Source organism: Prionailurus bengalensis, chromosome B4 (assembly GCF_016509475.1).
Source record: "Prionailurus bengalensis isolate Pbe53 chromosome B4, Fcat_Pben_1.1_paternal_pri, whole genome shotgun sequence".
NCBI lineage: Eukaryota > Metazoa > Chordata > Mammalia > Carnivora > Felidae > Prionailurus > Prionailurus bengalensis.
In genome coordinates this window covers 63,812,338-63,825,569 of record NC_057358.1, presented here as the reverse complement: position 1 = coordinate 63,825,569, position 13,232 = coordinate 63,812,338, and the positions used below count along the sequence as shown (strand labels likewise).

The 13,232-nt window shown below is 38.4% G+C and overlaps 1 protein-coding gene across 2 annotated transcripts in view; it reads left to right on the top strand.

The window, feature by feature from the left end:
* The window catches only part of AMN1 (antagonist of mitotic exit network 1 homolog), a 53,046-nt gene that overhangs the window by 9,512 nt on the left and 30,302 nt on the right, over window positions 1-13,232 (top strand). Inside the window, exon 1 of one of the 2 annotated variants that reach the window (XM_043562906.1) lies at window positions 2,352-2,857. The exons of the other annotated variant lie outside the window; for it this stretch is intronic. Coding sequence (XP_043418841.1) covers window positions 2,823-2,857 — 35 coding nt within the window. The 5' untranslated portion in view covers window positions 2,352-2,822. Of the gene's footprint in view, window positions 1-2,351; window positions 2,858-13,232 lie in introns of those variants that run through there. 2 annotated transcript variants of the gene reach the window in all.

Sequence of the window (13,232 nt, the reverse complement as noted above, 5' to 3'; positions counted from 1 at the left end):
AGTTGGACGCTTAACCAGCTAAGCCACACAAGCACCCCTCACAATCACTTTTTGTAAAAGAGAAATCTGTTGACTCTCCTTTGTATAACTCAGGCTTGTGTAGAGTCCTGAGAAAAGTATTTGCTTTCATTCTTGGCTTTAACTTTATACCTGATCCAAATAAGATTTTCTTTCTGTCAGTAAAGACAGAGAAATAGTTAAGAGTGCAAGTTACGAAGACAGATGAAAGCCTAGCTATCTTCCTGTCTTTTAATTCCTGCCTTTGTATTGAAGATTCCCTGAGGCATCCATATAAATGATCCTCTGAACTTCTGAGGCCAGAATCAAGTCTTTTATCGCTTCACAGCCACAGTTCCTTATTTTTAGGAGTTGCTCAATATTCAGTTAAGCATGTATTTAGCATATGAAACACTATGCTGATGATTATGACAAATATCTAGCATAAAAGAGGTACAGTTTTATGGGGCAAGCATAAGGCAAGTATATAAAAAACTATAATATTGGTAGAATAATAGCACAAAAGAGAGATTAACAAAGAATTTTGAAATTTCTGATGAGAAGAATATACAAGACTAGGAGAAGGCTTTGTAAAGAGGGTTGTATTTGAAGGTTGGTAGCATCTGACGTTTGCAAATGGGAGGAAAAACGTCTAAGAAGGAGTGGAATAATAAGGGCAAAGGCTTGACAAGCAGGAGTTAGAAATATGTGAGAAGACCAGACAGTAGCATTTCAATTTGGCTAGAGAATACAATGTGAATAGCAGAGCAGTAAGACATAAAGCTGATAATTAGAAGTGGAACTTTGGGGATCAAAATGATATTAGACTGTTTAATTTCATAGCAGTAGGGGTCTATAAAAGGTTTTGGAACTGTACTGGGTGTAGAGAGAGATTTGCATTAGGGAGAAGTCGGGAATAAAGAGACAATTAGGAAACTGTTGCAAAATCTTGGAAAGAGGTAAGGAGTGCCCAAACTAGGAGACATGTATGAAGATGTTCATTGCAGAATTCCATTGTGGAGAATTGGGATGTCCATTGCTGGGAGAGGTGCCTTCAAGTATTATGCAGCTGTTAGGAAAGTGAAGAGTAGATGAATATATATTCAAATGGATGGAGCTTTAAAATGTAGTGCTTAGTGAGCAAAGAGGAAACAGAATAAAACATGGTAAGAAAAACTACCTAGGGGCACCTGGGTGGCTCAGTTGGTTGAGTGTCTGACTTCGCCTCAGGTCATGATTTCACAGTTTGTGAGTTCACGCCATGCATCAGGCTCTCAGCTGTCAGCACAGAGCCAGCCTCAGATCCTCTGTCCCCACCTCTCTCTGCCCCTCCCCCACTTGCTCTCTTTCTCTCTAAATATAAAATAAAATAAAAAAAGAAAAATCATCTAGAACTTGGAAGTAAAGTAAAAAGATGACCACATGACCTTCACTGTCATACTAGGGTGTTGTCCCCCATGTAAGCGTCCATATATGCCTTGAGAATCATATTTGCAAATCCTTTGGGGACAAGGTATGTTCAGGCTGGCACTTGGTCAGCAGTAAGCTATTTCTGGATTGTAACGAGGAGCTTGATCCAGAATAGCAATCAACCCTTTTACTAAGTGCACTGTTTGTCCAGAAGATGGGACTTCTCCATGAAGGAAACTGCTTGGTTACATCCTTGCATGAGCTCCTAATCTCACTGACTAGCATTTTGAACAGCACTGCCTTAGAGAATCCTTTGGATCTGGGAAGTGGTGAATAATTTTGAATAGAAGGACCAAGAAAAAAGAAAAAGCAAAAATTACTCTAAAGTTTTCAGCTTTCTTGACCAGGAGAATCGTGATATCATTAGATAACTGTGGAGAAGTAGGTGTCTTATGAGAAAAATGAATCCAAATATCCAGTAGAAATATCAAACAAGCAGACTGAAATATTAGGACTAAATTTCTAATAAATGGTAGATGAAGCCATATTAAATTTATGAGAGAGAATATGGGGAGAAGAAAAGGAAGCTAAGGACCAAATTTTGTGCAACACTCATATCAGTAGACCATTTTGCCAAAAATCATTTCTTTGTTACATTACTTCACCATATAACTGATGGTTATATTAATAAGTTTAAGTATAAAATGTAGAGCAATTCATATTGAATGAGAGATCTATCCACCACCACCCCCCCTTTTTGTCTATAACTTTTAAAGATTTTGTTAGGTTCTAGCTTGCCAGTTTTCATTTTGTATTGAGAACTTAGACCACCTATGTCAACTGTTGGGACTGAGAACTGAGATCGCTTAACGTCAATATAACTTTTTGCTCCAGGAAATTTTTGCAATCAGTTTATCTAAACAAATGTTTGGTTATTAGGGCAAACATTTTGATTGTTAGAGCAAACATTATGTTTATCAGGATAGATTGTTTCATGGGGGCTTACTTTGAGAACCTGTGTCATGTCCATCAGTCTTATACTATTATGTTACAAATTTTGTCTCATCCTAACCCATTCCCCATCTTGGAGGGAGAATCCCAAATGTACTCTTACATAGCTTTCCCCTATTGAGACATTACCCAAACCCTGTTAAACCCTTGCTGCAGTAAATTTAATAAACTTTCTTTGACCAACAGACTTTTAGATAGTTTTTGTGAGCCATTTAGTAATTCTCATAGCAGCATTTTTCAAAATACTAAATTGTTTCTGTCCCAACTCCCTTATGTTGCTGCTGGAGGGAACTGGAGCAGAAAGAGGAAACCGTTTACTGTGGGGAATACGTGGCACAGGCTGCACAGCTAAGCTCAGAGAAGAGAACCCTAAAGGCCAAGATGACAAAGACTGAGGAAGAGACATGGGGGAGCAAAAAAGATGGCACCATGGAAAAAAGTAAACATTTAAAATATAGCTGAAATCTGCATAAAGAAAAATATAAGGGGAGTGACTGTCAGTGTAGAATTTGATTTTACCTGTCTTATATATAAACAAATACATTTTTAGCCTGGTCTTGTTTCATGGATACTGGTAGAAGAACAAAGTCTCCTGGGTCAAAGGCACAAAGGACTTTATTATTCATTGCACAGCAAGCAACATGAGCATTCGCATGTTTATGTCACTTCCTCTTGACCTCCAAGACGCACAGATGCAACACAAAGGGCTCAGATGGATGCCAACACAAACAATGGGTTGCATTCCAGGAGAGAAACACAGCCCAAATGAATGTCTACTCAAGCAACGAGTTGCATTACAGAAAAGAAACACTGAATTTAGGGACTCTGCCAATGTATAGTAAGCAGTAAGCAACCTCTTTGTCCTGGAAGGAGACATTACTTTATGGCACAGGGCTGCTTATTATAAACACAACTCTGTGGATGGCCCGGATAAAGCATATCAGGGCTGTGTATTCTTGTCATTCCCAGCAAGACTGGTAAGATGATGAAAAACCCATAAAGAACTGCCTTTCCTAACATTCCACTTTTTGGTCCTACCATCTTGGCTTCTGACAGATTATCAGATGAGTATGATACTTTTTCAGCCACACTGATTAATTTGATCAGCAGAGGCTAGGACCAAATGTAATGAGTTTGTAAAATACAACATTTAACTGAGGCTATTAATAGAGCTCCAAGAAGCAGGGTGAGGTCAACCTGCAATATTGACCTCAGCTGTGTTCCCAGGAGCCCAGACTCAGCTGTGAATAAATCTCAAGGGAAACCGGTAGGTCTTAGACAAGAGGTGGTATAAGCCCAGGATAGTATCCATTATGACCTGCACAAGGAAATTGAAGCTTACCTGTTAATCTTTAGTGATATGGTCAGTAATTACGGGGATAGTAGATGAGCCAAAAGAAACCCTGAACCCAACTGAGAGATATTCCATGGCCTATTCTTCTCTACATACAACCATATAAACCAAAGAGACACAGGTCACTCTAGTCCGGATTTATTGTTAAACTCGATTTGGATCACTATGACATTGTTTTGCTTCTGCCATCTGGGCAGTGTCGCTGAGTAACTGCAACCTTCCTTATAATACACAGAAGTTCAGGGCCACCCATATCCACAGACATTTTTCTGTTACTGCACATGGACAGAGATAAGAAACCCAGCAGCAGATCAAATTGACAGCTACAGCTGCTGCTTGCCTCAGGTGGATCATAAAATTGCTTTGGCTGGAGGTGGAGAAAGCAACAATTTTTTTTAAATATTATTTTGGGTGACAGCACAGATTGCTGTAAATGGGGAGAACATTTGCTGCCAGATCACAAGGAGTCTCCTCATATCTCCAGACCAGGCCCACAGAACCTTTCTTCTTCCTCTTCCATAAAACTATGTTTCCATCAGTATCCAATTCTCATCACAATATTGTTAGATCTAGGATTTGATTTTACTTGATTAGACTATTACTGTTTCATGGATACTGGCAGAAGACCTACGATTTCTGGGCTAGAGACAAAGGACTGTGTTATAGCACAGCAAGCAGCACAAGCAGTTTGCCTCAGTTACCCTTCTCCCCCAAATCCCATGAGGATGACACAGAGGTCTCAGATGGATACCTGCACAGTGGGTGTATTACAGGAAGAAAAACACTTGAGTGTTTTTTGTATCACACAAAAACAATTGTGTGATACAATTTTATAACAAGCAGTAAGCAAGCTTTCCTTTGGGTTGGAGGGAGATGATACCTCATCTCTCAGTTTAGTTTGCTGCAAACACAACCCCCTTGAGAAATGCTCCAAATAAAGAGCTGTTGGGACCTTACATTCATGGCATACCTATGGAAGTATGAAAGATTGAACTGTGAACACCAGCCACAAGTAGGAAAACTATCTCTCACCTCAATTTTTAACACAATTTAGCAAATTTATGTATTTTTAAGAATACATGAATCTCTCTCTCTCTCTCTCTCTCTCTCTCTCTCTCTCTCTCTCTTGCACACACACACACCATTTCTTTCCAAGAATTGTTGTAGAATTAATGGAGATAGAAAGAACTTTTACTGAAAAGTAAGCAAAAAAAGTGAACAGTTTATTTTAAAAGAACCCAAGTACATATTTAAAAGAAAAGGAGTCACCATATTTCTTATTAATGGCATACAGGTATTTGTTAAATGGATGTGAACATTGATGATATTTGGAAGACTTACAAAAGGCAGCATGAGAAGCTCCAAGAATATGTCCCCCAGTAAAATAAGCATAAAAGTTGACAATTATAAAAACAACTGCTTCAAGTCTCCAGACAGCTTCCTAAGGGTATACAGCAAATGAAGAAACATCCATTCAAGATAATCTTTTAAAACTCAGTAAGAACAAGAGTCTGGCATTGGAGCTATAACTCCACTCCAGGTGGGGTTACCTCTCCCCCCCAGCTCCTACTCAGAGGCCTCAGTGTTTTCCTGGGAAGGACAGGATACCAGCATTTATCATCACACTCCACCCCAGATACTTGTGCACAGGCTAAATTATGGGTGAGTATGGTCAGTGATTGGGGGATTGCTACCTCCACCTAGCCCCCACTTATTGGGCAGCTCATTTGTGGGTGGAGGTTCCATCCTAAACGAGACAAGCCAGGAAGACCAGAAGCTACTTCCCAGCACCCTGCTCCTAAAGTATGGGTTTCACTCAGAGGAAAGCATATCATCATCCTTGTTCCCAGTTCTGAAATTCTGGCTTAAAGATTTTTCCCAGGAAGAAAGACAGACTGCAAAACACAGAACTCCAAAGCTGTCAAGAAAATGACTTTATTTGAAACAGAGGGTGGGGGGAGTTTAAATAAAAGTAATTACAAAGAGCCTGAGAGCTTCATGTAAGATGCAAGCTAAAGCATAGGCCAGGAAGTTTACCAGAGAGAACCGGGGAAAGGAACATATAACAAGAGCCTGCCTGGGGTGAGAACAAGCCTTAAACACTGACCCCTGAAACTAATACTACAAAGGAGTCCAAAATGAATTGGATGACATTATGGAGGAATTTATACCCCACGCATTGTTGAAAACATTAGAGCAATCGATCTGTAATGAGTGAAGGCTGACAGCGGGTGTGATACTAATACAGACTTAACAAAATAATCAGAGAAAGAGATAGTCAAAGAGACCCCTACTACAACCGCTCACATCCCAGGGTAACAATGCTTACGTCCAAGCCGTGCCCACTAAGGAACAAATCAGAGGTTGCATACAGTCAGGAAAATAGCCTTAGTCCAGTCATGTCACTAAACAAACAAGTAAATAATCACAAATCTGTGGCATCAATATCCAGAGTTACTGTATTATAGTATCTAGACTATGCTGTTTAAAAAAAAAAAAAATTGCAAGACAAAGAAACAGAAACTGTGACCCATACACAGAGAAAAAAAATAGGCAAAAGAAACTGCCTTTGAGAGGACCCAGGTGTTGGACTTAGTGAGAGCTTCAGAGAAAGTATTATAAATGTGTTCAAAGAACTAAGGGAAGTCATATTAAGAAGTAAAGGAGAAAACTACTTGGCAGTTCCTCAAGAAGTTAAACATAGAATTACCATATTACCCAGCTTCCACTCCTAGATACATACCTAATAGTACTGAAACTAGGTACTCAAACAAGTACTTATACACATATATTCATAGTAGCAGTATTCACAATAGCCAAAAAGTGGAAACAACAAAATGTCTATCACCAATGAATCAATAAACAAAATGTGGGGATGCCTAGCTCATTCAGTAGGGCACAGGACTCTCAGTCTCAGGACTAAATTCTCTACCCACGATGGTGTAGAGATTACTTAAAAATAAAATCTTAAAAAAAAAAAAAAAACAAGCAATCCCTATCAAAATAACACCAGCATTCTTCACAGAGGTAGAACAAACAATCCTAAAGTTTGTATGGAACCAGAAAAGACCCCAAATAGCCAAAGCAATCTTGAAAAAGAAAACCAAAGCTGGAGGCATCACAATCCCAGACTTCACACTGTATTACAAAGCTGTAATCATCAAGGCAGTATGGTATTGGCACAAAAATAGACACTCAGGTCAATGGAACAGAATAGAGAACCCAGAAATGGACCCACAAACGTATGGCCAACTAATCTTTGACAAAGCAGGAAAGAATATCCAATGGAATAAGACAGTCTCTTCAAGTGGTGCTGGGAAAACCAGACAGTGACATGCAGAAGAATGAACCTGGACTACTTTCTCACACCATACACAAAAATAAACTCAAAATGGATGAAAGACCTAAATGTAAGACAGGAAGCCATCAAAATCCTCAAGGAGAAAGCAGGCAAAAACCTCTTTGATCTTGGCCAACTTCTTACTCAACATGTCTCCAGAAGCAAGGGAAACAAAAGCAAAAATGAACTATTGGGACCTCTTCAAAATAAAAAACTGACAGCAAAGGAAACAATAAGCAAAAACAACAAACTAAAAGGCAACCAACGGAATGGGAGAAGATATTTGCAAATGACATATCAGATAAAGGGTTAGTATCCAAAATCTATAAAGAACTTATCAAACTCAACACCCAAAAAACAAATAATCCAGTGAAGAAATGGGCAAAAGACATGAATAGACACTTCTTCAAAGAAGACATCCAGATGGCCAACCAACATATGAAAACATGCTCAACCTCACTCATCATCAGGGAAATACAAATCAAAACCACAATGAGATACCACCTTACACCTGTCAGAATGGCTAACATTAACAACTCAGGCAACAACAGATATTGGTGAGGATGCAAAGAAAGAGGATCTCTTTTGCATTGCTGGTAGGAAGGCAAACTGGTGCAGCCACTCTGGAAAACAGTATGGAGGTTCCTCAAAAACCTAAAAATAGAGCTACCCTACAACCCAGCAATTTCACTGCTAGGCATTTATCCAAGGGATACAGGTGTGCTGTTTTGAAGGGGCACATGTGCCCCAATGTTTATAGCAGCTCTATCGACAATAGCCAAAATATGGAAAGAGCCCAAATGTCCATCGATGGAGAATGGGTAAAGAAGATGTGATATATATATATATATATATATATATATATATATATATATATACACACACACACACACACACACACACACACACACACACACACACACACCATGGAGTATTACTCAGCAATCAAAAAGAATGAAATCTTGTCATTTGCAACTACATGGATGGAACTAGAGGGTATCATGCTAAGCTAAATTAGTCAGTCTGAGAAAGACAAATGTCATATGACTTCACTCATATGAGGACTTTAAGATACAAAACAGATGGACGTAAGGGAAGGGAAGCAAAAATAAAAAAATAAAAAACAGGGAGGGGGACAAAACATAAGAGACTCTTAAATATAGAGAACAGAGGGTTGCTGGAGGGGTCGTGGGAGGGGGGATGGGCTAAATGGGTAAAGGGCATTAAGGAATCCTCAGATTGAATAACAATCTAAATTCCTTTTCATGTTTCATAATAGCTGATATATTGGACTACATCCTGTCTGTCTAAATGAGACTGACTAGTCCTCCTCCCCCCCTCCATACTTATTCACAGTTAGCTGAGTCTGGGACTCTGGGGGGCCACTGTTGAGGTCATTACTGCAGATTGGCCTTATCTTACTATGTAGAATACTATTGATAGTAGCCTTAATTAAATGCTTTAAGAGACAAATTGAACAGATTTGGTTTCTCCCTTTGTTGGTCAAATTAGAGTAGCTGACTGAGTGGTGTACTTACATAAATATTTGAGTTCAGCCAAGAACATGTTGGGTGGATGTTGGGAGAGGCAATCTGCCATGAACCTACTGGTTATGCCAAGAATGTAAGGCTTTGACTACTCTTTACCTAGGGCATTTCTCAAATGTGTTTTTGCAGCAAGTACTGTCTCCTTCCAAAAAAAAAAAAAAAAGCAAACTTGCTTCAGTTTACCATAAAAGTTGTGAATCACCCAAGCTCATTGTTTTTCTCAAGCATTCATCTGGGCCCTACCTATATTACACAGTAGGATTTAGGGGGCATGAAGAGCCAGCATAAATGTGAAGCTCTGACTACTGCTCTTGTCATGTGTAATAAAGTCCTTTTTCTTTGACTCAGGAATCTATCTTCTGCTAGCATTCATGACATGGTAGTAGGCTAACTTGCAGGCTTGTAAGTGGGGGAAATTCTCAGACTCTGCATAGTTCTTGACAACTGCAAAATTCAATTCCAGGTAGTTTTTAAGTCAAAAAGTGAAAAGCCGGGGTGCCTGGCTGGCTCATTCAGCAGAGCATGATCTCAGGGTTGTGAGTTCAAGCCCCACATTGGGCACAGAGATTATTTAATTAAAAAAAATTTTTTTAGGGGCGCCTGGGTGGCGCAGTCGGTTAAGCGTCTGACCTCAGCCAGGTCACGATCTCGCGGTCTGTGAGTTCGAGCCCCGCGTCAGGCTCTGGGCTGATGGCTCAGAGCCTGGAGCCTGCTTCCGATTCTGTGTCTCCCTCTCTCTCTGCCCCTCCCCCGTTCATGCTCTGTCTCTCTCTGTCCCAAAAAATAAATAAACGTTGAAAAAAAAATAAAAATAAAAATAAAAATAAAAATAAAATTTTTTTAAGTGAAAGATAAAAACAACACATTTAGTTAATTTTTCCTAGAAGAAAGCATAGCAGATTAGCTTCATGAACTTAGGACAGTGAAAGAGTTCATAAACAGAATGCAAAAGAAACTTGCCATAAAGAAAACATTAGACTATACTTCAACATAAGACTTGGGAAAGAGAGTGAAAAGGCGGTCCACAGAATGGGAGAATATAATTGCCACATATATAACCAACAGAAAGCTCATGTCCAGAATAGAAGAGGAACTCCTACATGTCAGTAAGTAAAACGTAGACCCAAAAGAAAACTGGGCAGGCTACTTGAACAGATACTCCACAAGAGACTATTCAAATGAACAATAAAGAAATGAAAATATGCTCAAATTAATTCATAATAAGGGGTTGCAATTTTTTTTAATGTTTTTTTATTTATTTTTGACAGAGAGAGAGAGAGAGAGCATGAGCAGGGGAGGGGCAGAGAGAGAGGGAGACACAGAATCCAAAGCAAACCCCAGGCTCTGAGCTGTCAGCACAGAGCCCAACGCAGGGCTCGAACTCAGACTGCGAGATCATGACTTGAGCCAAAGTTGGATGCTCAACCCACTGAGCCACCCAGGCGCCCCAATAAGGGGTTGCAATTTAAAGTCACATTGCATTGCTGCCATATATTCATAAATTGGCTACAATTAAAAAGACTGATAATGCCATGCTGACAAGGATATGGATTCCAGGAACTTTCACTAATTGAAGATAGGAATTAGTACAATCACTTCCGAAGACTGTTTAGCATGAAGCTAAACATATGCATACCTATGAGCCAGCAATTCCACTTGTAGACATGTACTTGATTAAAACAGGCACACGTGCACCAAAAGACCTGTCCAAGAGCATTCATATGAATATAATTTATAATAGTAAATTATAAACCACCCAAATGTTCACTGACAATAGAAAAGACAAATTGTTCAAACAATGGAATATTATACAGTATTGAAAAGGGAGGGGCGCCTGGGTGGCGCAGTCGGTTAAGCATCCGACTTCAGCCAGGTCACAATCTCGCGGTCCGTGAGTTCGAGCCCCGCGTCAGGCTCTGGGCTGATGGCTCGGAGCCTGGAGCCTGTTTCCGATTCTGTGTCTCCCTCTCTCTCTGCCCCTCCCCCGTTCATGCTCTGTCTCTCTCTGTCCCAAAAATAAATAAAAATGTTGAAAAAAAAATTAAAAAAAAAAAAGAAAATGGACTTGAACAAACTCAAAATTAAAATCAACTTGGGACACCTGGGTGGCTCAGTCAGTTGAGTGTCCAACTTCAGCTCGGGTCATGATCTCACAGTCCATGAGTTCGAGCCCCACGTCGGGCTCTGTGCTGACAGCTCAGAGCCTGGAGCCTGTTTGAGATTCTGTGTCTCCCTGTCTCTGCCCCTTCCCCGCTCATGCTCTGTCTCTCTCTGTGTCTCAAAAATGAATAAACTTTAAGAAACAATTTTTTTACATCAACTATAGCTACCTGCAACAATGCAGATGAATCTTGTAAACATGTTAGCCAAAGAAGCCAAAGAAAAATGGTAGAACAACGTTAAAACCAGACTGAATACAATCTAATGTGAAAAACATTAATGTGGATAGAGAAATTACTTACTGAGGAAAGGAATATTCTACAAGAAGAAATAATGATCATGAATTTGCAACTAACACCAAAGTCTTATTAAAAGGAATGTCGTCACATACAAAGACAATTGACACATTCAGCCATGGTAGGAAATTTAATATACTACATTTTACAATTATAGAAAACAATACTCTGTTATTTACACACATATACTTTAGTAGTAAAAATATAATAAAATCATGGACAGAAACTGTTTTAAAAGCTGTTTAAAAAAAAAACACTTCATGGTTGTGGTTGCCTCTACCAAGGGCAATAAAGAGAGTAAACCTATGTAGGTGTACAAAGGAGGCTTTAATTTTATCTGAAATGTTTTATGTCTTAAAGATATTTGACACAATATGATAAATAATAAATTTTAAAATTCTAGATTTATGATGCAAGGATTTTATATCATTCTATTTTATTTTTATGTATTTAAATTTTTTCATTATAAAACAGTAATGTACAAAAAGCAAAAACTAGTAGAAATGAAAGTAACTTCATAGGGGATTAATCACTGGATTCTACTCCTGAAATAGTTATTGTACTATATGCTAACTAACTTGGATGTAAATTACAAAATAAATAAATAAAATAAAATATCCCCCCCCAAAAAAAGAAATGAAAGTAACTTGATTTCAAAATACAAGCACTGTATTGTAAATTAAGAATTCTACAAATTTAGTAGAAAAAATAAGAACATAGATGAGTTGGGGCGGCTGGGTGGCTCAGTTGGTTAGGCATCATGCTCGGCTCAGGTCATGATCTCATGGTTTGCGGGTTTCAGCCTCACATCGGGCTCCGTGCTGACAGCTCAGAGCCTGCAGCCTGCTTCAGATTTTGTGTCTACCTCTCTCTCTGCTCCTCCCCCACTCATGCTCTGTTTCTCTCTGTCTTAAAAATAAAAATAAACATAAAAAAAAGAACATAGAAGAATTAATACTATCCATAAACAATCATATATGTCCACATAATATATTTGTGTGCATACACATATACATACATGGAGAGATATAGTTAGACAAACATGCATAATGGAGAGAACATTACATCTCTTAGAGAACATACATTCTCTAAATGTTTATAGAGCAAATACAAATTCAGTCATATATTTGGCCACAAAAACAACTCTTACAAATTTAAGTCAAAAAATAGTAAAATAGGCAAAGGATATGAATAGACAATTTAGAGAAATAGGCTATCCAGATAGCCAATAGGTTCATGAAAAGATGTCAAATTTATAGTAAATAGAGAAATGCAAATTAAAGTAATAATGTACCACTTTTCACACATAAGATTTTCCAACATTCAAGAGTAGGTAGACTTTTAAAGCAGTGGTGAGTGAAAAACTAGATAAATCTATGACAAATACCACATATATAAATTAGAAATACAAGCATGTTAAAAGGACACATACATCAAAAGGGTACATACTAGACATTAGATTCCTGGATGATGGAGGATGTGATTGGGAAATGGAGATAATGAAAATGAAAAATTAAGTAAAATAAACCTATTGCCTGAGGGATTTAGAGAAATAGGGTAGATATAATAAATATGAAGTGTTATAGACTTTCTAGGAAACAATCTGACAGCATATGTTAACATGTCCTAGAAGCAGTGGAATATCATATATAGGAGAATGACTAAATAAATCATCCACACTGTGAAATGTTATATAGCCATGAAAGGAGCATTAGAACTATACTTGATGCTTTGAAGAATTTTGTAAGATATTATTGAGTTAAAGAGGGTATAGAAAAGAGTACACAGTGATGCCATTTTAGGAAACAATGATCACCCACCCCCCACAACCCTTTAAATGTGTATGTGTGTATGTTTGTGTGTGTGTATGTGTGTGTGTAAAAGCATAGAAAAAAATAAGAAAGATCATACACTAGATATTAGTGGGAGGAAGGAAGGGGAAAGGATCAGAGAGGGAAATTCATGAATGTAAAATTATATATATGTGGGGATATTTGTAGTCAGAAATTTAAGTAAGGTTTATATTTATTTGTTTGTTTAAAGTATGAGGTTCTCAGATAGTTGGAATTTCAGGCCACATATGAGATATGTTGGTCATATGGGTCTTGGTTATTGCC